The 21,858-nt window shown below is 36.2% G+C and overlaps 1 protein-coding gene across 1 annotated transcript; it reads left to right on the top strand.

The window, feature by feature from the left end:
- Positions 1–144: 144 nt before the first annotated feature.
- LOC109080610 (protein NLRC5-like) lies at positions 145–21,247 on the top strand. Its single transcript, XM_042744166.1, has 44 exons — positions 145–682; positions 1,391–1,713; positions 2,044–2,115; positions 3,728–5,453; positions 6,960–7,043; positions 7,151–7,234; positions 7,397–7,480; positions 7,628–7,717; positions 8,906–8,956; positions 9,308–9,352; positions 9,855–9,938; positions 10,064–10,147; positions 10,300–10,389; positions 10,470–10,517; positions 10,610–10,682; positions 10,843–10,916; positions 11,012–11,095; positions 11,203–11,292; positions 11,400–11,459; positions 11,608–11,691; positions 11,803–11,886; positions 11,979–12,068; positions 12,167–12,232; positions 12,367–12,450; positions 12,725–12,808; positions 12,936–13,019; positions 14,691–14,777; positions 15,091–15,153; positions 15,259–15,300; positions 15,419–15,502; positions 15,594–15,677; positions 16,368–16,451; positions 16,596–16,679; positions 16,759–16,845; positions 16,948–17,031; positions 17,150–17,254; positions 17,339–17,422; positions 18,014–18,097; positions 18,183–18,266; positions 18,375–18,458; positions 19,881–19,958; positions 20,079–20,162; positions 20,246–20,329; positions 20,441–21,247. Exons 2-44 carry the CDS (start codon positions 1,398–1,400, stop codon positions 20,511–20,513), a joined length of 5,274 nt encoding a protein of 1,757 aa, XP_042600100.1. The 5' UTR covers positions 145–682; positions 1,391–1,397; the 3' UTR covers positions 20,514–21,247.
- The last annotated feature ends 611 nt before the right edge of the window (positions 21,248–21,858 follow it).

Here is a 21,858-nt window from a genome sequence, read left to right as displayed (position 1 = left end):
TCACTTAACATTAAAACATAATTTATTTTATCTTCAATTAAATTACTTTAATTGTACACAAAGCAATTGCCCCCTACTTGTTGTCCTTATAAGGGGTGTAGTGATTTGATATCACCACCATGCGGCGTCAGTGTGCACACAATAACATTCTATACGTCTCGACGCCGCTGTCCTCAAATGCACTCTCTCATGACATTAAATGCGTTGTTTCGACGAACTTCAAAGAAGAACTTCATGTAGGCTAAATGTGTTTTTGAGGCGTCACATACACTTTGAAATCGATTGTGCTGCTCATCGAATCAGTATCGCAAAGATAGTTTTAGTTAACAACAAAAACGCTAAATGTAGGTTATTATATTCAAATGTATGTTCACTTATTACTAAAATCTTTGAATTCGTTATAAAGTGCCTTTGATTGTGATAGCATAGAAACGTATCCGAAAAATAGCCCTTTCAACATGCTCAGTCGTCGATAGATCAAATGTTGTTTTATATTAAAACACACTTAAATGACGCACTAGCGCAGTTTGGCGGTTTTGGTTTAATAGAGTCGCGCCAACGTCTGGTTCACTGCAGGGTCTGTATTTATTACGCGTATAAAAGAAATCGAAACCAAACCTGAGGGATACTTTAGTTTCTTTTTCTTCCCATAAACTGAATCCTATGCGTTATGCCACCAGCGGTGAGTAGCTACATCATATCAATTCATATTATAAACATATAGAACGTTTAAAAATGCTTCTTCTGAGTTCATAATTTGGTCTAAGCACGTTATTAACATGATCATTCATTAGCTCAGCGTTCACACAAAGTGTCCAGCATTACAGTGGCACTGTAGTTTCCTACAGGTCACTAAATGTGCACAAGCTGCTACGTATTTCCTAAAAGAGCTATTTATTTTACTATATTTTAGTAATTAACTGCATGGACAGAAACCTTCTTAGCAAGACGTTTGCATGAGCTACATATTCTTTATATAGAGAACATTACGTTGAAATATCAGTGATAGCAAGTGCCATCCTGCAAGGGTTTACTACAGAAACAATAATTTGTTATGATATTTTGTATGTAGCAAACACATCTATTTTCTCTAGTAAATTGTGTAATTTTGTCGTGTCAATATTAAGAGTAATCAATTTATCAGTATTTGGAGCATTTAATTATTGAAATGAAAAGTATTTAAATAGCTTATAGCAATGCACATGTCTTTAGCATTGCCTAACAAAGCATTTAGTGTTAGACCACATGCACTGACATCATAAACCTGCTGTGCTTTGTTACACGTTGTGTAGATCAGCACTCCGCACCATTAAATTTATTGTGGTGAGTAAGTTTTGTTTGAGCTAAAAAGTTCTACGAAGCAAAATTAAGGATTTTTTTTTCTTCCCAGCTAATGGATGAGGATGGAAATGGTGGACTGGGCTGGGGACATCCTGTCACTGGTGGCCCAGGAGGCCAGTGCACTGGTGGAATTGCTCTGCGAACAAAACAGTGGTGTTCTGGATCGGATATTTGCCTTAGTGGAACCTAAAACACTGGATCACATACAGTCACTGACCAACACCAGAGAACGTGTCTCAGCCATTGTAGATTACTTTAAGTCTTCAGACCGAAACTCTTGTACACGGTTTCTCACCACTGTATATCAGTACAGTGAAAACATTCCCTTTCTTCTTGAAACTACACTGGTGTCAATAGCAGGATACTCACCTGGTAAGCCATGTTCTGCATTTTTTTTTTTTTGTTATTCTTTGTAGTTATGCTGCAGCTTTACCCTCTTCATACCATTCTGTGCGTATTTACAATTAAATTTAAAGCATCATTTTAATATGAATCATAATTTAATTTAACAGCATATTCTATACAGTTTATACTATGATAGTTTTACAATTTCGTCTCAACACAATTTTAAGCTTGGAAGTGAAAGTGAAAGTATCTTGAAGATGTTAAAAAAAGCTACTAAGAAGCTACTATGTAAAATATGAATGTTATTGCATTCTGGGTTAGAATTATTCAGGCCATTTTTCATTTTCTGTGCTTTTGGAACAAACTGCAATCATACATGTGATACTGTTGATTCTTCACACTCGCCCAATGTGAAACGTCCACGGCTAGGTATGTTTTATTCTTAAAGACACACCCATTTTGAATTTTGATTCATTGTGAAAGCAGTGAAACTGCAACCAAACTTACAAAATTTACTTTGACTTGGCTGACAGCAACCCATTAGCGATTCAACATGAAGAGCTGCATTTGAACAATATCTTATATTAATTCAAACAGAAACAATTAACATATTTCCTGTACTTTTACTTTACTAAATCAGTAAATTATTTCTTTGATGTGTGTATGTGTATGTATATATATATGTTTATTTATTTATTTTTATATATAGAAACAATAACATAAGTTATATTGCATTTTATTAATATATTTTCTGTTACAAAATCCAGTGCTGCAAAAATTACTTTAACTAGCATTACTTTGGTGGTTAATAAAAAGAAAAAGATTTGCTACAGGGTTGGTCCATAAAGTGGTTTCTAAACCTAGCAGGAACAGTGCACATATCAAAAGATTATTTTAAAACTGAACCTTGTTATTAACGTTAACATTGTCATTGACATCATAATAATACTAAGTCATCCCAAAATCATAAAAAATTATTTTGTTATATAACCTTATATAACAAAATATCAAACCATGTGGCACAAGAAATTATAGCATAAACACTTTTCAAAGAAATCAGATTTCAAGCTGTGTTAAGGAAATGGAAATGCAAAATCAGAAAGGGGAAAATTAGTTTTAAAACCATGGCACGTGGTTTAATATTTTATTTCTAAAACAATAACATTCATGGATTTTTTAAAAATGGGACTGAAGTCTTTTTAAGGCTTTTGTATGAACTGCAATTTAAATTCATGATACCTACACTCTAAAAAAGAGTGAGTTAAAAACAACCCAATTTGGGTTATTTTTAACCCAAGGTCTGGGTAAATATAGGACAGAACACATTTTTGAATAATTTTACCCAGCAAATTGGCTTGTTTATTTGATCCAGCATAATAGGTTGATTTAACCCAGCATATGGGTTGATTCATTTTCGGTGGGTAACGGCTAACTTTAGATTGCCATCCTGTGTTTTACTCATAGCCGAAATATGCTGCAACTGGCTCTAACCTTCCCATAAACAAACAGTTTACATCACTGAGGACATATCTAACATTTAAAGTATTTATATTCTTTACATCTTTATTAATGAATAATATCATTTATTTTATGCAAGGCATCAGGCATTTCCATCACACGAAAAGACAGATGCGACACTCATTTAGGTGACTCACACTGCACTCCTGTTTGTTGGTTTGCATAAAATTAAATGATATACACTACAGTAACGATTTCATAGATGCATTAAAATGTACACAAACTTGTATTTTACAGAGGAAATGCATGAATTTGATCGCTGCTCTCTCTTCTTCTGAAGAGGATGCAAATACGCCGCAATAAATAACTCAACCGCTGGGTTACGTTAAGTCTAACCCAGGATCTGGGTAACATAAAAACTACCAAACAATGGGTTGTTATGTCTGAACCATAAACTTGCTAACACAAAAACTACCCAAACACTGAAAAAATAACCCCACAAAGCTCAACTCAGCATTTGGGTTGAAAAAATAACCCAGGATATTTTAGAGCGTAATAATATTGCTTTAACTTTCTTACCTAGATCATTTACAGAGCTACACGGATGCTCTTAAATCCATGGTGCTGCAAAAACATGAGTCAGTGGCACAAGCTGTAGTAAAGGACATCCGTCTGGAAGACACATGGGTGTATTTAAGACACAGGAACCCTCCACGAGTGAAAGACAAGACTATCCAGCCTCAAGCCTCTCTAGACAACCATGAAGGAGAAGAGTCGGAGCATAAAGTGTCTGTTGAGTCTCTTTTGAAAACCACCAGCAGGGTTGTCACACTGCTTGGCCAGGCTGGATCTGGTAAGACCCTGCTGGTTCACTGCCTCGGTCGTGACTGGGCTAAAGGTTCCTTCCCATCTGTTCACCTGCTGTTCCTGCTGGAGTTCCGGCAGCTCAATCTTATCTCACGTGATTTGTCCTTGAAAGAACTACTTTTTCTCTTCTATCCTGCTTGTGATGATGATGAGGAACAAAGGGATGCAGTGTTTGAATTCATCCTCTCCAACCCTGAGAAGGTATGCTTCATATTTGATGGGTACGATGAGTTTCGTGCCAAGCTTACGCATCCTGAAAAGCTGGAGAGCATCAGTGACCCAAACAAACCTCTTCCAATGACAAATCTTATCTCAGGACTGTGCAATCGTAAATTCCTTTCAGATTGCACTGTGTTGGTCACCTGTAGACCACGCGATGCGACTGACATGTTTGGAAGCCCTGGCTTCATAACCTGTGAGCTTCAAGGGTTTGACCGATTGGGTGTGAAGGAATATGCTGAGCAGTACTTCCATAAAAAAGGAGATGAACTCAAAAAGAAAGCTGTAAACTTGCTGATGAACAACCGACACCTCTTGTCAATGTCTCACGTACCTGGACTCTGTCATATTTGCTGTGTATGTATGGAACATCTGTTCTCCAGTGATGGAACTGATCTACAGCTTCCCACGTCCTTAACCCAAATCTACATGCAGATCCTCTTGGCATTCCTCAAACGCATTAATGGAGGTGTGGTGTCTGGTATATCTCTGCTGCAGAGATACAGATCTAAAATTGTTGAGATGAGTCAGTTGGCCCTCAAGGGACTGGAGGAAAGCACTATAGTCTTCATGGACACAGATGTGTCTCCAGAGCTCCATGATTTTGGTGTTAAAAGCGGCATATTGTCTCGTGTGAAACTGACTCGTGAGGATGGATCTTCAGGATATGGTTTCACGTTCATGCACCTTACAATGCAGGAGTTTCTCGCTGCTCTCCACCTCATGACCAGTCAGAACATCACTGAGAGTCAACTTAAGAAGAAGCTTAACTTGAAAACCCGCTGGACCACCAAGATTGATCCAAAATCCGTTTTTACAGACTCTCTCCATGTTTACGTATGTGGGCTTGCGGCAGAGGCCTGCAAGTCCAGTTTGGTCCAGCTTAAAGGGGCCGAGGGCACTACGGCTTGGGTACAAAAGCGGCAAGCTACCGTCCGTAATGTTTTGCTGGGTTTCGCAGGAAGTACCAGTCAAACAGGCCCTAAAATTGTGGAGCTGTGTCGATGTGCTCATGAGACTCAAGATGCTAAGTTGGCAAGAGCTATTGGTTCAAGACCACAGTTTGAACTGCGAAATATCAGACTCAATGCAGTTGACTTGGATTCTTTAGCATTTGTGACAGCGGCAGCTGATCAGAATGTATGTCTGGACATTGGTGGCTGTTCAATTGATCCAGATTGTTTAGAAATCCTCCCTAGTTTCAAGAAAGTGGATCATCTCATGTAAGTTTCTATAAAATTCTCTTTTATGAACAAAAGCTTTATGTACGTCAAGAGATGTGTAGTAAATTGGTGCCCATATGGCAGCTGATATAGTGGTACCATATTGGTTCTTAGCTGATAGCTGAATGTTAAAGGGGTCATATGATGCTCTTTTAAAGATCATTATTTTGTGTATTTGGTGTAACAGAATATGTTGACATGCTTTAATGTTCAAAAAAAAAATAAACACATTATTTTTCAAATACTGTACATTATTGTAGGTCCTCTATGCCCTCTCAAATGAGACATTTTCTACAAAGTCCCTCCTTCTGATAAGAGCAGTCTGCTCTGATTGGCCAACTGACCCAGTGCATTGTGATTGTCCGAACACCGCAAGCACTCGTCGGAAATGTAGCACCCATTTCCATAATTGCAAGCTTCAAATTTCAAAATAAATGTAAAGACAGTTAATAATGTCCTTAGTTTTACCATCAGTTCAAACCTGAAAGGGGAACAGAGTCGCGTGACAGACACAGTGATGAAGCTTGTATGTATTTGCAGTACACAAGCCACAGACCATTAAGACAGCTGACTCCACTGTGTGACCCTGTCTCTCTCTCTCTCTCTCTCTCAGACGCGTGCGCACACACATACTCACACACATACACACACACACACGATGAGCAAAACTCTGCATTTGAACAGTCAACTGCAAATACTTAAACTAATAACAAAACATACTTACAGTAGCTGATTTAGAAGTGCCAGATTGTCATAGCAAAGTCAGAATTACCTCCTCTCATAGGTTCACGAAACGGTCGTCCATGGTGCGTTGCTGTTCTGTTGTAAGTAATCTTAAAGATTCCTAAATGCATCTACTTTCGGAAGGCCAAATAATGTGCTTTTGCTTTCGCCTAGATACACACAGCATCTCCCTGACATGGCTGCTTCAACACTAACTGTGGTTACTGAAACCACGCCTTCTTTCTTTGCGTGAAAATTTGGGCAGCATTATGGAAATATTTCCACATAGTGACGTAGAGATGTGGGGGCGTGTTAGAACGAGCCATTTCAGGGGAGCGTGGTAGAGTCTTTTCTTTGATGAAGAATATCTCTTTGGATTTGAGACTTTAGTCTTTGCAACTTTACAGATCTTCAACATGCACCAAGAGCTTCTAATACTCCAAAGAGAAAGGAAAAATTTAAATCGCATAATATGACCCCTTTAATTTATCTGTATCGGTTCATACTGGCTGATATTGGATTTTTAATTGTGTGTGCTCATTTCTCCTATTTTTACATTTTGATTACCTTTGCCGTCCTCTAATGTGTGTGCAAGTTAATCTTTTAAAACACTAATATTTTAACAACACTTTAAAATGCAAATCTCAGAATGGATTTTTATTTAGACAAAATAGTATAGATTTTTAATATTGACCATTATTCATAACATCAAAATATTTATCAGCTTGTGGGTTTCTGGTCATGTTAATGTACTCAACTTGTTTAATATATTATTCGTTTAAGTTTCCGTAGCCGGAAATATGATGACAAGTTTGCAGAGGCTTTGTGTGGTATCCTGTGTAAACTCCAGGCTTTGCAGAAATTAGAGTAAGTATTTCATCCAACAAAGTATCTGTTGGGTCCTTGATGCATTTTGTCTCAGTATTGCCTTGCAGTGTGTTTTGCACTGGTTTATGTTTATCTCTGATTTACAGTTTTATCAGTGGTGGTCTCACTGATGTTGGAGTTGTTAAACTTGCCAGGGCTTTGAAGGATTGTCCACACATCACTCACCTAAAGTAATTGGCCTGACATAATTGCTTTAAATATTCTAGTACATTCCTCTTGTATGTTTTTGGTTATTTTTGAAATCACACATTTGGAAATCACAAAAAAGGATACAGTAGGTGGTCTTGGTGATCTGTCATGTGTGTCTGTCTGTGTGTGTGTTTATCTGACAGTGTTAGTGATAACTCTTTGAAAGATGAAGGTATAACAGAGATTGCAGAAACACTATGCAGACTGCCCAACATTGTCTCTGTCTTGTAAGTAGTGTGTTTTACATTTCAAAAACCTGGCTATAGTCTGTTAAGTGCTTCGACTTTCTTTTGTTTATTTAGATATTTGCTGCTTAAAAAACTCAATATTAGTATATAGTAAGTCTAGTGCATTCTTCTTACACTTTTATTTAGGATGGGGAAGAACAGCATCTCCACAGATGGAATCCTAACACTCATTGAGAGAATGTCTGCCTGCAACTCTGTTCAGAAAGTCCATGTTGAGTATGTTGATTTGTTGGCTTGTCAAAGACATTTTAATGAAAATGGAAAATGAGAAACACGTTTTACATACAAGTTGTTGCCTATAAATATGTCCTTAAAATCATAATGTTAATATACCATGAATTAAAAAGAAGATTAAAGGTGCCATAGAATGGAAAAATCCCTTTTATAAGGTGTTTGAACACAGTTGTGTGGCCGCAGTGTGTGAAAACAACCAGCCTATAATGGTAAAAATCCACCCACTCATCGTTTTATAATCCCAATAAATCATAAACAGTCTCTCCACACTAGCAGTTCAAGATTTCTCACTACTATGACGTCATACAGTGGTTCGCCATTACTGTTTTTTTGCTGTAGCTGCTGGAGGTACAATGTCAGCACCAAAGAGCCATTAAAAGTGTCGTGTGGTGGGATGCACCAACGAACATAGGGGTCTCCATAGACTGCTGAGGACACGGTGGTTACATTTCATTTTCGAAGGAAATGTCCCGGAAAAATAAACTGAAAAGTCCTATACGTTTGTGCTAACATTTTACGCCGGACTGCCTCACAAACGAGGGTCAGTTCAGTGCTGGACTTGTGCAAAGATTGCTTCTGAAAGAGGGATTTTGCTAAATGTTGCTACCATCGTCTCTGCCTATTTTCACTAATGCTGCCTTCATGTGCTACCAGAATGATCGTGAATAGGAATGTGGTAGTTAAAATTTGCATTTGGAAGCAATGTGAGGTAACACAGTCACCACCAGTTAAACTGTAACACCTCCGGAATGCCCACGAGGCTGAGCTCTTGAAGAGCTCTGACTCTTCTGAAAAGGGAGGTGGGAACACCAGGTTATTTTCACTTAAAGGGGAAACACACAAAAAAAGCGTTTTGGCTCATACTCTAAAAGTGCAATTTCAACAAGCTATAAAAAATTATCTGTGGGGTATTATGAGATAAAACTTAACATACACATACACACTCTGGGGACATCAGAGAACAATTTAAAATATTGTATCAATACATTCTCTGGCACCTTTAATTTCTCCACATTTTGACCTGTATTTATTGTAGTCTTGAGTTGTAATTTCTTCTACCTTTTGTTGTTTTGTTCATGTTTTTTTTTTAAAAAGATGTGGACATGTCACATGACCTGCCCATTAAGGTCCATTTTCATGGGATGTTCACAGTTGTTTCATTCTATACAGGGCCAATAAAGACATCAGCCTTTTCTTCTCACAAAGCTCTGATAAAGTCTGGTGAGTGCTGACTGATGTGTTAAAACTCTTTATTAGCCAGGTTATTTGCAAAGGGTGGGTAAAACCCCAGAGCTCCAAAAGATGTATTTTATATTTCACATTTCCTGTTTGCACATCTATTGTGGTTTCTTTGTCTGTGCAATGTGCATTTGGCCAGGTATTGATGTTAGATGATCGAAAATGTGCATGGGCTTTTTAAATTTGGTAGTAAGTTTATAGTTTTAACCTGATTAAGTACAGTCTAAATTGACTATTATGTTTTGTGGTCACTCAAAGCAATAAATAAAATATAATAAAACATTTGAATATAATAAAGCAACAAAATATTATTTCTCACTTTCTCTGCCTTAGTGAAAACACAGATTTGAATAACACAGAAGAGCCAAAGAATGTAACGTAAGTATTGAATTCTTTAATATGTTGTTATTTCTTTCTAGATAAAGGAAAACAAATTAATCCTTAGTTACAAAGTCCTTAGAGTTAACAATGAACTTTAGATTTTATGGATTCATTATAAAATACTGAATGAGACGTGCTTTCATCTTTTATTTGATAAGGTCTATAAAGTCCAAGTGTTCACCACTGGGCAATATTTCAGGAGAATTAGAGGACAGAGTCAGAGATTTGGTGGAAAAGAGTAGTAGGGTTGGCAGTAGTTATGCAATTACAGGCAAATCATTGCTTATATTCAAGACGGCAAACAAACAAGACAAATGTGATGCAAAACACAAATGAAGAGCGAACTTGAATATTTATTTGTCAGAAAGTTATTTTAATCAGGAATAAAATGTGAAAGGCTATTCACTGCCATGTCAATACCATTGTTTCAGTGGGTAATATTTTCCAAACCAAACATACTGAACTGACAGGAATGACCTGTTTATTTGTTTCTTTATAGGTTAAAGCAGTGTAACATCAATGTTTCCAATGTAATCAGCCTGTGTAATAAACTCGGGGGCTTTTCCTACATAACCCTTGTAGAGTAAGTATCAAAATACATCATAAATATCACCATCTACACTTCCAAAGTCAATAACCATACAGCAGATTGAGCTGATACCCCCACAAGTAGGGCATTTAATGAAACATGTTTTCTTCATCTCTCAGTCTGTCCAACAACTCTTTGGGTAACAAGGGACTGAAGAAGATTCTGGACCTTCTGCCTAAACTTGGAATGATTCAGGAGATCAAGTAGGCCAATGTTTCCTCTGCACGTCATTTGGTCTTTACAGTTAGCCAGTGACAAACTTTTTTTTTTGCATGTGCAAAATAACCACCCCATATACTTGTAGTTCATTTCTGTTTTCAAAAGAGTGTATATGTTTTTCTGAAAACTCACACAGTGTCAGTGAAAATGGTGTTGATATGGATGGGGTGGTGATGCTTGCTGCAGCCCTTTGTAACCAGAAGAACCTGAGGAAAGTGGATGCAAGGTAACTACCTTATCAAAATTAGATTGGAGGTATTGACCATTTTACTGCCTGTCTGAAAATGCTGTGCTTTTTCTCACCAGTGAAAATGGAAATAAAAAGTTGCTTCTTTCGTTTGACACCAGCAGCCGGTACTGAAACAGTTGAAGACATTTCTGCTTAATATATAGTAGTGCATATGTAAATGTTGGTTTTGAATATAAAATGTGCTTTTTGAATTCAGGCATAATTCAAGACAGCTGACCCCAAATGTAACTGGGATACATCTGCATAAAAAACTCAGGTACATCTCTCACATTGGTTTAGCGGTGATCATTTAATAATTTGTTATTCACATTTATTTGTATAGTGCTTTTCACAAAACACATCACACATTGCAAAGCAGCAACATATAAAACATTACATACAATAAAAATAATAATAATTCCAGTCTAACCAATATAAACAACAAACATATCAAACATTATGTTTTTCTACATGACCAAGCTGTGTAAGCAACTGGTAAAATGTGAAAACCTACTGGACATTGAGTGAGTAGCTCAAATATTTAGGATAGACGAGACTTACCAGGTTCTACATGTATCAGCTGTATTGAGCTAGTCCTCAGTGTTTATTTGTGTTACAGGTTCTCCCATCTAAAATTATCAAAGGAGTCTGTTGAGAAGTTGATGTCGATTCTTCCTGAAATGTCTTCTCTTCAACTACTGAAGTAAGTGGCCATAACAGTCTGGTTCCTGTAGCACAGCTACACAGTGATTTATCTCTATCATAAATGACCTGATATGACTAATCATTCATGATACCCATGTTTTTCAGCCTAAGTCATGTTGACCTGTCTACAAATGAGGCTTTGTTACTGATTAGATCTCTTGCTGACTGTCAGCGTGTCACAGCTGTAGAACTAAGGTATCTTACTACAGTTCAAGTCAGATATTAAACTAGGGTTAAATTTCTTAAATATACTTTTAAAATCACAAATCTTGAATTATTTTTGCTTTTAACATGATTCTCAGGCACCAGGCAGAAGCATTCATCAAATTTGTTCCTGAAAAAGCAGAGGCAGCAATTTGCAAGTTAGTAATGTCATCTTACCACCATTTGTGGGCTTGTGCTTTCTCTCGCGTTTATAAATTTGTTCTGTGTAGATTATTTCTCAGTTAATTTTGTGGCCCTTGCACTTTTGGAAACTGGAGGTTTTGACTCTCTCTGTGATGTTGACAGGCTCACAGAATATGAACTGCGCAAAAGCAATGTTGAGAAGCTCTCAAGGATACTGGAAAACTGTCCTCGCCTATCTGAATTGGAGTAAGTGTTCCTCTGTTCTTTTACCTCCATCTTCTCATCTTAATAGAAGTTGGTGTATTTTACGGTCCTGTAATCACAAAAAGTTAATTTTTATTTCTTTCTCCACTGTAGTTTGTCTCATAACCTTCTTCGTGATGAAGGGGTGAAATGTTTTGTTGACTATTTGCCTAAACTAAAGATCTCCAGCTCAGTGAGGTAAGAGTTCAGTGACAGATGTAGAGTTTGCTTGTAATTGAAAGTATGGATTAATTTACCTTGTAAAGTTTACTTTTTGGGCTCCTTCGCAGCCTCACCGGCAACCAAATAACTCAAGTCGGGGCACTGCATTTGGTCAACTCAATGAACACCTGTGAGAAAGTTGTTGCTGTTGAAGTCAGGTAAAGACTAACACACTATCACTTCCATTGTTTCCTTACTTTTCATTGACATGAACAATGACTGGCTTGTGTATTATATGTGTGTTTCTCATCTTTAGTCTTGGAGTGGAAGATCAGTCTCTGATTAAGTTTGTGCAGGAACATGTCAATGGCAAAACTCTTAGGTAATTTCCCAGAATACATGTGTGGTAAACACAATCAGAGTCACGTGAATAGTATGATTTCATCACTCAAGTCAAAAGTGAAAGTAGTTTGATGTTTAGCTCCCTCTTGCTGTTCCTCTTACTCTTAACTACAGGCTAAGGGAGTGCAGTTTTGAGGTCATACACTTGAAGAAACTTGTTGAAATAATGAACAGATGCCCCAGACTACTTACATTAGAGTGAGTATTTGAGCACAGTTGGGTTACTATGTATCTGTTTTGCACATTTCTTAACTAATGAAACTCAGTATTCTTTATTTGTCTTTTATGTCAGTATACTTTATTCTTTATTTTATAGATTCTTCCTGTTATTAATCCTCTTATTCCATTTATTGAGTACTATCAGTTTTTTTTCAGGGATGTGCAAACTGTACATATCTGTTAACATTTAAAAAATGTGTTTTAAGATTTCATGACCATTTAAATGAACATTGATTGTTCCTCTTTTCTTTAGATTGTCTTCTAATTCACTGCACAGCCAAGGCCTTTGGTCTCTACTGGACAGTCTGGTTGAGCTCTCCACAATCCAAACTGTGAAGTAAGATTTTACAAAGATTGTTGATTGTTAAGGATTGATCTCACAGACTATTTCAACAGTACACATATGTTTCTTGGATATTTTTAAAACGGCACATTTTTAATGTGCTTTTTTCTATTCCTCTTAGATTAAGAAAAAATGGTCTGAGTTCTGAGCAGATTGAGTATTTTGTTAAACAGTTAAGTAGCTGTCACCAACACAGAGACATCAGGTAAGAATTCTTTTATTTAAAAAAGTTTCTTCAACTTGTGGAATTTTAAAACTTTTTATTATGCATTTCTTAATAGATTTTTTGGGGTTTCTACCCTTGTTTCAAAACCATACTATCAATTAAAAAAATTGAAGTTTCACTGTAAAAATATTAATATTTGCAAAAAATATATAACTAATAAAATAACAGCCTACACAAAGAGAGTAATAAACAATTTTAGTATTTATGTGAATTTATATACATCAGTTTTACACAAATTATGGGCACCCTTATATATAATTTTTCTCATGACTTACAATATTGCCCCATTAAAGATTTTCAAAGGTTAGTGCACTTGTTTATTAAAGAAAGTGTCTGAGACAACAGTGATATTAAATATGAAACTTCCTCTACATTTGGGGGCATAGAGTGGAACAAAATGTCGTGCCTCACAGGACCACAGTGCTACATAAATACAGACATACAACAATGAAGTAAAAAAGTATAAACCTATACACAACTAACTTACTGACAGATTTTGACAATAAATATACTATATATAAGCTGTTACCTATACATAAACTAAAAAATGCTTCACATAAAAACTGTACATGTGCAAAGAGAAACCTCATAAGTCAAGCAGCTGGCTGGGGAACAGTGCAAGATGATTTGTAGTGCAAGATGATTTGTAGTGCATGAGCATGTAAACATACATATATTACATATAGTCCTTTGTGGGATTATGTACACAGCAGTATGTGTGGAAAGTGTCTAGTGCATATAGAAGAGAGTGTGTTACTGTGTAAGTGTAGGTGCTGTTGTGCCTTCTTGGAGAGTGACATGGTGTTGGTGGTCCAGGTGAGATAACTCTGTGATGTGCACCCCCAGGAATTTAGTGCTGCTGACTCTCCACAGTCGAGCTGTCGATGGTCAGTGGGGGGTGGTCAACGGATTTTCTCCTGAAGTCCATCACAACCTCCTTTGTCCTCCCCACATTGAGGGACAGGTTGTTAGTGCCACACCATTTAGCCAGCTGTGCAACCTCTTCTCTGTAGTGTGTTTCATCATTGTTGCTGATGAGACCTACCACCATTGTGTCATCTGCAAACTTGATGATGTGGTTGGAGCTGAACTTAGCAGTGCAGTCATGGGTCAGCAGCATGAAGAGCTGTGGGCTGAGCACATAGCCTTGTGGGGCGCCTGTGCTCAGTGTGGTAGTGCTCGAGGTGTTGCGGCCGACATGGTCTGAGGGAATTGTTAAGGCCCAGCAGGTTTAGTGCAAGGTCTGGTAAATTAGGTAAATAGTCTAATTGAATGTAATTGTGTTTATTAAATATATATAAAATGCCTCCTATTAAATTAGCCTTAGCAAGACATATTCCATTTATTCCACCACAAAATGTTAAACACAAAACGTGATTTGAAATTTGTTGGAAACTACACTATGGTGGATATGTGGAGGGAAAATGACAATTCCCCTGTAAGACATGTATATGCACTGTTGTTAGTATACAAACTTGTGAGTGTGGGAAATTTGTTTTAATGAGTTTATTTTCCAGATATCTTGAAGTCCCAAGTGCCCTAATTTGAAGAAACAACAAAGAACAGATGTAATCTGTGATTAGTTGCTACTTTTATATAGCAGATTTATTGTGAGAATAACAATGAATGTGCTTGGAATGTCCTTTTTAGGATTGACGAGCCGTGGCTGACAGGAAATGCTGTTGCCAGTCTCAGTGCCAAATGCCTAAATTTGCAGCAACACATCAAAGAAATCAGGTGCGGTTCTGAAGCAGTAACTCACAATCAGTGGACACTCATATTGTAACCACTGATTGCTTCATGGCTATAATGAAAACAGTAATTGTGGGTCGGTTGTGGGTGTATACTGAATGGTTTCTTGTGTGGTGATGTTGCTGTTACTTCATCCCAACTCAAACATTTATGTTCAATGGCACAACAGATTTAAATTTGTAAATTTGCAAATGATCCTAACTTAATAATGCATTGCCAAGTGATTAGGTCAAACATTTAAGAGCAAAATATGAAAAAAGGTGAGATTCAAAAAACATATTTTACCCAATATTTGCAGTGTCAACCATGCATCTATAAACATCATTACAGAGGGAAATTCCAGTCCTAGATCCACTTTTGTGTAAGTTTAATCATTCTATATATTTTTATGCTCATAGAATATGGAGTGCTATAAATATTGTAAATAAATATGCAAAGCTAATTTGGCCCTTTTTACTTCTGACAGAGCTCATCCTGAAAACTTCTCATCTGCTCTGCAGTCCATCAGGTGTGTTGGTTTTTTGTTTGATTGTCAGCTTGTTGTTCGTTTTGTGTTTTATACATGCTTTTATTTTGTTATATTCACCGTATTTGATGTACAACTCCACTTTTGTCACATTCTTTAGCTTTGATGACTGTGACATAGAAGGACAGCATCTCACTCCTCTGACACTTCCCATTCAGAAATGTCATGCCTTGCAGGATTTAAAGTAAGCCAATGAGAGTTGATACTGACTTTATTTTCTATTAGATGTTTTTTTTCCCTTAGTTTAAATTCTGCTTACTTTATTTTATGTCCAGATTCTCTCAGCTCAAAATGGACAGAAAAGGTGCAGATTTTTTTTCTGCGGTCATTCCATTCTTACGGAATCTCAGGAACCTCACGTGAGTGTTCCAAAGATTAGTCATCTATATTTTATACTGTATATGTGGGTGTTTCTTTTAAAACATACTTTTTACATAATATCTAACATACACGCATCACAGGACATTTATGTCGTTTTGCCACCACAAAGTGTCATTTCCACGTCTCAAAAAATTATATATTGTGTTTAATAGCATTCTGTGGTAGAAATAACAGTGGTGGATATTATTCTTAAACATTTTTGTAATAAAATATCCAGTTTGTTTTTATTATGGGGATAATTTCATTGCATCTAAGTATTCTAAATATACAAAATTAAATCTTTTTTTTCATACTATTTGCAAAATATGACAAAATTAAAGCTAAATTGGAAATTAAGTGCAATAAAAATATTCTGCTCACAAGTGATATTGATTTCTTTTTATATTCTTCAATTATGTGTTGTATATTTTTTTCTCATACTGATGGAACTGATGAAATAATTTTAAAACATTTAATAATTGTAATTTAATGTAATATTTTTACTGCTGATTTCCATTCATAAAATCTACACTAAATATAACTGCATGGTAAAGAGATTCTGAGTTTTAATTTAACCAAATAATTTTAAATCTGTTTGTTTAAAAACAATCAGCCCCTGGGACTTTGAAGTTGTAGAAACACCTGTGTGTAACACTCTTGGTGTAATAATAAGTACTTGTTTTTTACAGTCTTGATTTGAAAGGAGCAGCTGAGGATGATGTGGCAACACTTATGGAAGCATTACCAAAAACTACATCATTTGAGAGTCTGAGGTGTGTTGCCTTTCTCTTGACCCTTTTATCCAGGTTTAAAGTGACCTTGACACAGAATATTTATGTTTAATTTCATTCTCTGAGCTTATTTACCTTTTCCTTCCCTTATGTTTCAACATTTCCCTTTGCTTCTGTTTTTTTCAGTTTGTCCCAGCTTGTTTTAGGTGACTATGGAACTGCAGTACTTGGAAGAGCACTTCAAAGTATGCCAAATCTGAAGTCGATCAAGTAAGTGTCTGATTTTCTTTATTATTTCTCAGTGATAAAGAGTGTGACATTGCTGATTGGCCGATATCTTTTTGTCCAGTCTGTCCCAGTGCTCTGGTTGGACAGCAGCTCGAGGGCGTGACCTGGTCAGAGGTCTGGTGCAGTGTGTCTCACTGTCAGAGATACGGTAACACATGCACTCTTGAAATTAAGAAGTGTGGCTAGTTTTTAATGCATTCACAATCACTGACAAGATATACTATATTCAGTATTCTGTTCTCAATCATAGACTTGACTCTGTGATACTTGATGAGGAGGGTATAACCATTCTAGCTCAAGGCTTCAGCTGTTTGACCTCACTTAGGAGGCTCAGGTGAGGCTTTTTCACCTTTGAAATGTTATTGTAGATTTAGCAAGTACTCAATCTGCTGTACTCACCTGGGAGCCCGTCTTGTTTCTTCTTCTCTACTTTGGTTGGTTGTTCTCCTCAGCTTGAACAAAATCAGAGTGGTGACATCAGAGACATTTGTGAATGGCACTGGCATACTCTGTCTACTGGCTTCTTTTAAGGGTTTTAGACAGATGGAAGAGATTGAGTGAGTATTGTGGTCAGTAATAAGCACATGCACACAAATGCCCACAGTGTTTGGTAATATGCAAACATTTTTTGATGTTTACAGGTTGGAAAGTTGGAGAATGGGAGATAGTGGTACTTGTGAGCTTGTGAAATACATTCCTTCATGGACTGAACTAGTAAAACTAAGGTATGGTAAATGCACCGAGGAAGATTATTCCTTTCCTGTGCTTGAGCAGTTTATATTATCGTATTGCGTCCTCTAGTGGACACAATTAAAACAATTCAATAAGGTGGAAATAGATACAATGAGTTTTTAGTAGGGCTGTCAAATGATTAATCACGATTAATCACATCCAAAATAAAAGTTTTGTTTACATAATATATGTGTGTATACTGTGTATATTTATTATGTATATATAAATACACACACATGCATGTATATATTTAAGAAGAATATGTTATGTTTATATATTAAATATATTTATATATAATATAAAATATAAGAATATAAATATATAAATGTATATACATGTAAATATTTTCTAAATATAGAATTTATGTGTGTGTATTTATATATACATAATAAATATACCCTGTACACATACATATATTATGTAAACAAAACTTTTATTTTGGATGTGATTAATCGTGATTAATCATTTGACAGCCCTAGTTTTTAGTGTTTAAAATATTTAGCACTGTTCAGTTTTTCCATGAATTTAATGCAAGAAAGGATTCATTGCATCATAATTAATTTTCCTTGATGAACTTTTTGCAGTCTGTCAGACAACAATGTGACTGACCAGGCTGGAGAGAAGCTATTGGCAGCACTATCCCACTGCAAAGTCCTTCAGAAACTACAGTAAAACATTTATTTTATTTAATTAATATGTGATATTACTTGGAAAATCAGTAGGTGATCATTTTTGATTATTTTGTATTCACAGGCTGTCCAAAAACCAACTTGGTCAGGCCAGTGCTGCTAAACTAGCACAAGTCGTTCCATTACTGCCTCAGCTTACAGAACTCAAGTAAGTCCTGTGGTCTAGATGGTGAAAAATTACAGGATTAATTTAAGATGAAACTATTGGTTTAAAAAGATGTCACTGACAGGGAATACATTTTTTGTTTTTATTTAGTTTGTCAGAGAATCAGTTTGGCCAACAAGGATCCATGTCTCTTTGTGAAGGTCTGATGAGCACAAAGGCACTAAAAATACTACAGTAAGACACTAAATACATTACAGAGCCACATATATGAAGTGGAATGTATACATTTTTTACATCACATGCACTACCGTTCAGAAGGTTGAGGTCAATATGATTTTTTTTAAAAGACATTCATACTTTTATTCAGCAAGGATGCATTAACTTGATAAAACATAACAGTAAATACATTCATATGTTATTCTGAAATTTCTATTCGTTCATATTAAGGTTTCCGATAAATAAATAAATATTAAAGGGATACTCCATCCCAAAATGAAAATTTTGTCATTAATCACTTACCCCCATGTCGTTTCCAAACCCGTAAAAGCTTTGTTCGTCTTCAGAACACAATTTAAGATATTTTGGATGAAAACAGGGAGGCTTGAGACTGTCCTATAGACTGCCAAGTAAATAACAGTGTCAAGGTCCAGGAAAGTATGAAAAGCATCGTCAGAATACTCCATCTGCCATCAGTGATTCAACCGTAACGTTATGAAGCGACGAGAATACTTTTCGTACACGAAGAAAACAAAAATGACGACTTTATTCAACAATTCCTCTCCTCTGTGTCTCTGCAAATCAGCATAGCGCCATTTTGACAAATCTGACTAGTATGCAAGCGTCTTACGCTCTTCTGTGTCAGCTGCACCGCAAGGGTACATTTTTTACGTGTATTTACGCTTTGGTTTGAAAGCAAACAACGCATCCACGCAGCGCGGCTGACACAGAAGAGCGTACATCATCTGCCGACTGCTCAGAATTGCCAAAATGGCACTACGCTGATTTGGAGAGACACAGAGGAGAGGAATTGTTGAATAAAGTCATTATTTTTGTTTTCTTCGTGTACAACAAGTATTCTTGTTACTTCATAACGTTACGGTTGAATCACTGATGGCAGATGGACTATTCTAACGATGCTTTTCATAATTTCCAGGACCTTGACACTGTTATTTATTTGGCAGTCTATGGGACAGTCTCAAGCCTCCTGTTTTCATCCAAAATATCTTAAATTGTGTTCTGAAGACGAACAAAGATTTTACGGGTTTGGAACGACATGGGGGTAAGTGAATAATGACAAAATTTTCATTGTGGGGTGGAATAACCCTTTAAGCAGCACAACTGTTTTCAACATTGATAATAATAATTATCAAAAGGACTGAAGTAATCGCTGCTGAAAATTCATTATTGCCATCACAGGAGTAAATTGCATTTTAAAATATATTAAAATTAACAGCTATTTTAAATTGTAATAATATTTCACAATATTAATGTTTTATTGTATTTTTGTTTAAATAAATGCAGCCTTAGCAAGCATAAGAGATTTTTTAGGAAACATTTGCAAATCTTATTGACCCCAAACTTTTGAATGGTATGTAACATGATTGGTTATTAGATACTGCTGCATACTTTAAACCAGTGTCACTGCTTGTCTCTCAGTTTGACTTCGATTGGGAGTTCAGATCTGGTTGGTGTAGCCTCATCCCTCAAACACTGTCCATCCATAGAGGACGTCAGGTGGGACAAGTCATTTCAGATTTATTTTAATGCTGCAGTTTGACTGATAAATGCATTGCATTGTCCTGGTCCCTGTGTTTTTAAAGCAGCTGTTAGTTTATGAATTAATGTCTTCCTCAGCTTGTCATGGAATTTATGTGATGACAGCCTGGCACGGACACTGGCTGAGATTCTACCCCTGTGTACAAAGCTGAAAAGACTTGAGTAAGTACTTGAGTGCTTGCTGTGATGGTTTAGCTATTAGTGTGATCACAATGTGCTGATGTCATTAAAACTAATGTTTGCAGCCTGGAGGCCAATAATATAACCACAGCAGGAGCCACAGTAATAGCCAAATGCCTCCCATCATGCCCCTCCATTGAAGTAATAAGGTATGACTAGCACTTACACTCTTGATCAGACGATTTGTGATTAATAAGGATCAACTAGTAGAACTGCTTGACATGCAAATAATAAGCTGAGCTTCTCTGCTTTTTACACAGACTCTGGAGGAACCCAATTGCCAAAGAAGATGAGAATCTGAAAGATCAGAGACTGAATTTTGCATCAGTTTAACCACTTGTTTTCCTCTTTTTTTCTTTTCTTTTTTTTTAATTGTAAATAATATTGCTGTAGTGCTATTACCAGATTTTAAAACTGAGTTATTTAATCGGGGAACACATTACCTCATTAGAGCAATTCATTACACAAAAAAACAACAACACAGTTTCCAGTTGTTCAGGGGTTTGAATCATGTAATGTCCATGTAATGGAAACAGTAGGGTCTGGTAAATAAAGAGAATGAGCAGGTAACACTTACTATCAAACCACCAAAAATCAATTGCATTACCTTTACAAGAGATTTACATTTTCTGTGGATTTTATAATTTGCAAGAATTAGAAACAATGAAAATGTGACTAATTAGCACAGTGAAGCATGCAGGCAGCTCTCTTGCAAAGCTCAGCACAATCATGCTCTTTGTTAATACACTGCTGTAAGAGCCCAGACCTCCATTAGGGGCATTAATGCATTTATCAACCCTGGACACACACCACCATGTTGTGTTCTCCTTTAAATTACGTATTTATGTCTGTATTTTACTTGATCTATTCAACTTTTACCTATAAATTGTTTTATTTAATTTTTTATTTTTGTGATGTGCTTTACTCTGTAACACCTGTAAGGTGAAATTGCTGTTTTTGTGATAAACGCACAGACACCCTCTCTGATAGCTGCACTGATCAATTTGTATTCTATTCATGTGTTTTTTTATGTGCACTTTAAATTTAAATAAAGAGAGTTCATCAAATTCTTTTTTTATTATATTTTGGACAAGTTATTCCATTATTTAATCACATCTCAAAACAGAATATAGATAGTGTCTTAATAATAATAATAATAATAATAATAATTACTATTTAATTAAAAATATATTTCAAAATGGCAGGCAAATTGTGGTGGTCTGTTATTTGTAAGGGAACATATTTAAAAATGGGCCCTTTTTTCAAACACTTGCACGGAGCAATATTTCTGCTAGATGGCACTAAAGCAACACGGAAAATCTTGTAAGGACGTGGACCGCTTGTGTTTTATCAGGAAGAACTGTTCACTTGGATTAAATCACACATTCCCCTAACTATGATGGCACGATGTACAACATAATCAAGAAGAAGAAAAAGAAAAACATCTTACGTCCATACACCCAGTTTATAGTGGTCAACAATGATGATGAAGAGCCCATCAATTCAAAGCGTTAATCAAAGATCCCCTTTAAAAATGGTCTGTGACTCTTTTTTAAATCAAAATAAGTTAAATTAGCTGGCATGAAACAGTAGACAATGCATATGTTTGATTTAATTATCTATAAAATATTTTCCCTCACAAGTTCTTCAGAACAATGCGTGCGCGTTCCGTGCTCTT

The sequence above is a fragment of the Cyprinus carpio genome, chromosome B18 (genome assembly GCF_018340385.1).
Source record: "Cyprinus carpio isolate SPL01 chromosome B18, ASM1834038v1, whole genome shotgun sequence".
NCBI lineage: Eukaryota > Metazoa > Chordata > Actinopteri > Cypriniformes > Cyprinidae > Cyprinus > Cyprinus carpio.
This window is presented reverse-complemented; position numbering and strand designations above follow the sequence as displayed.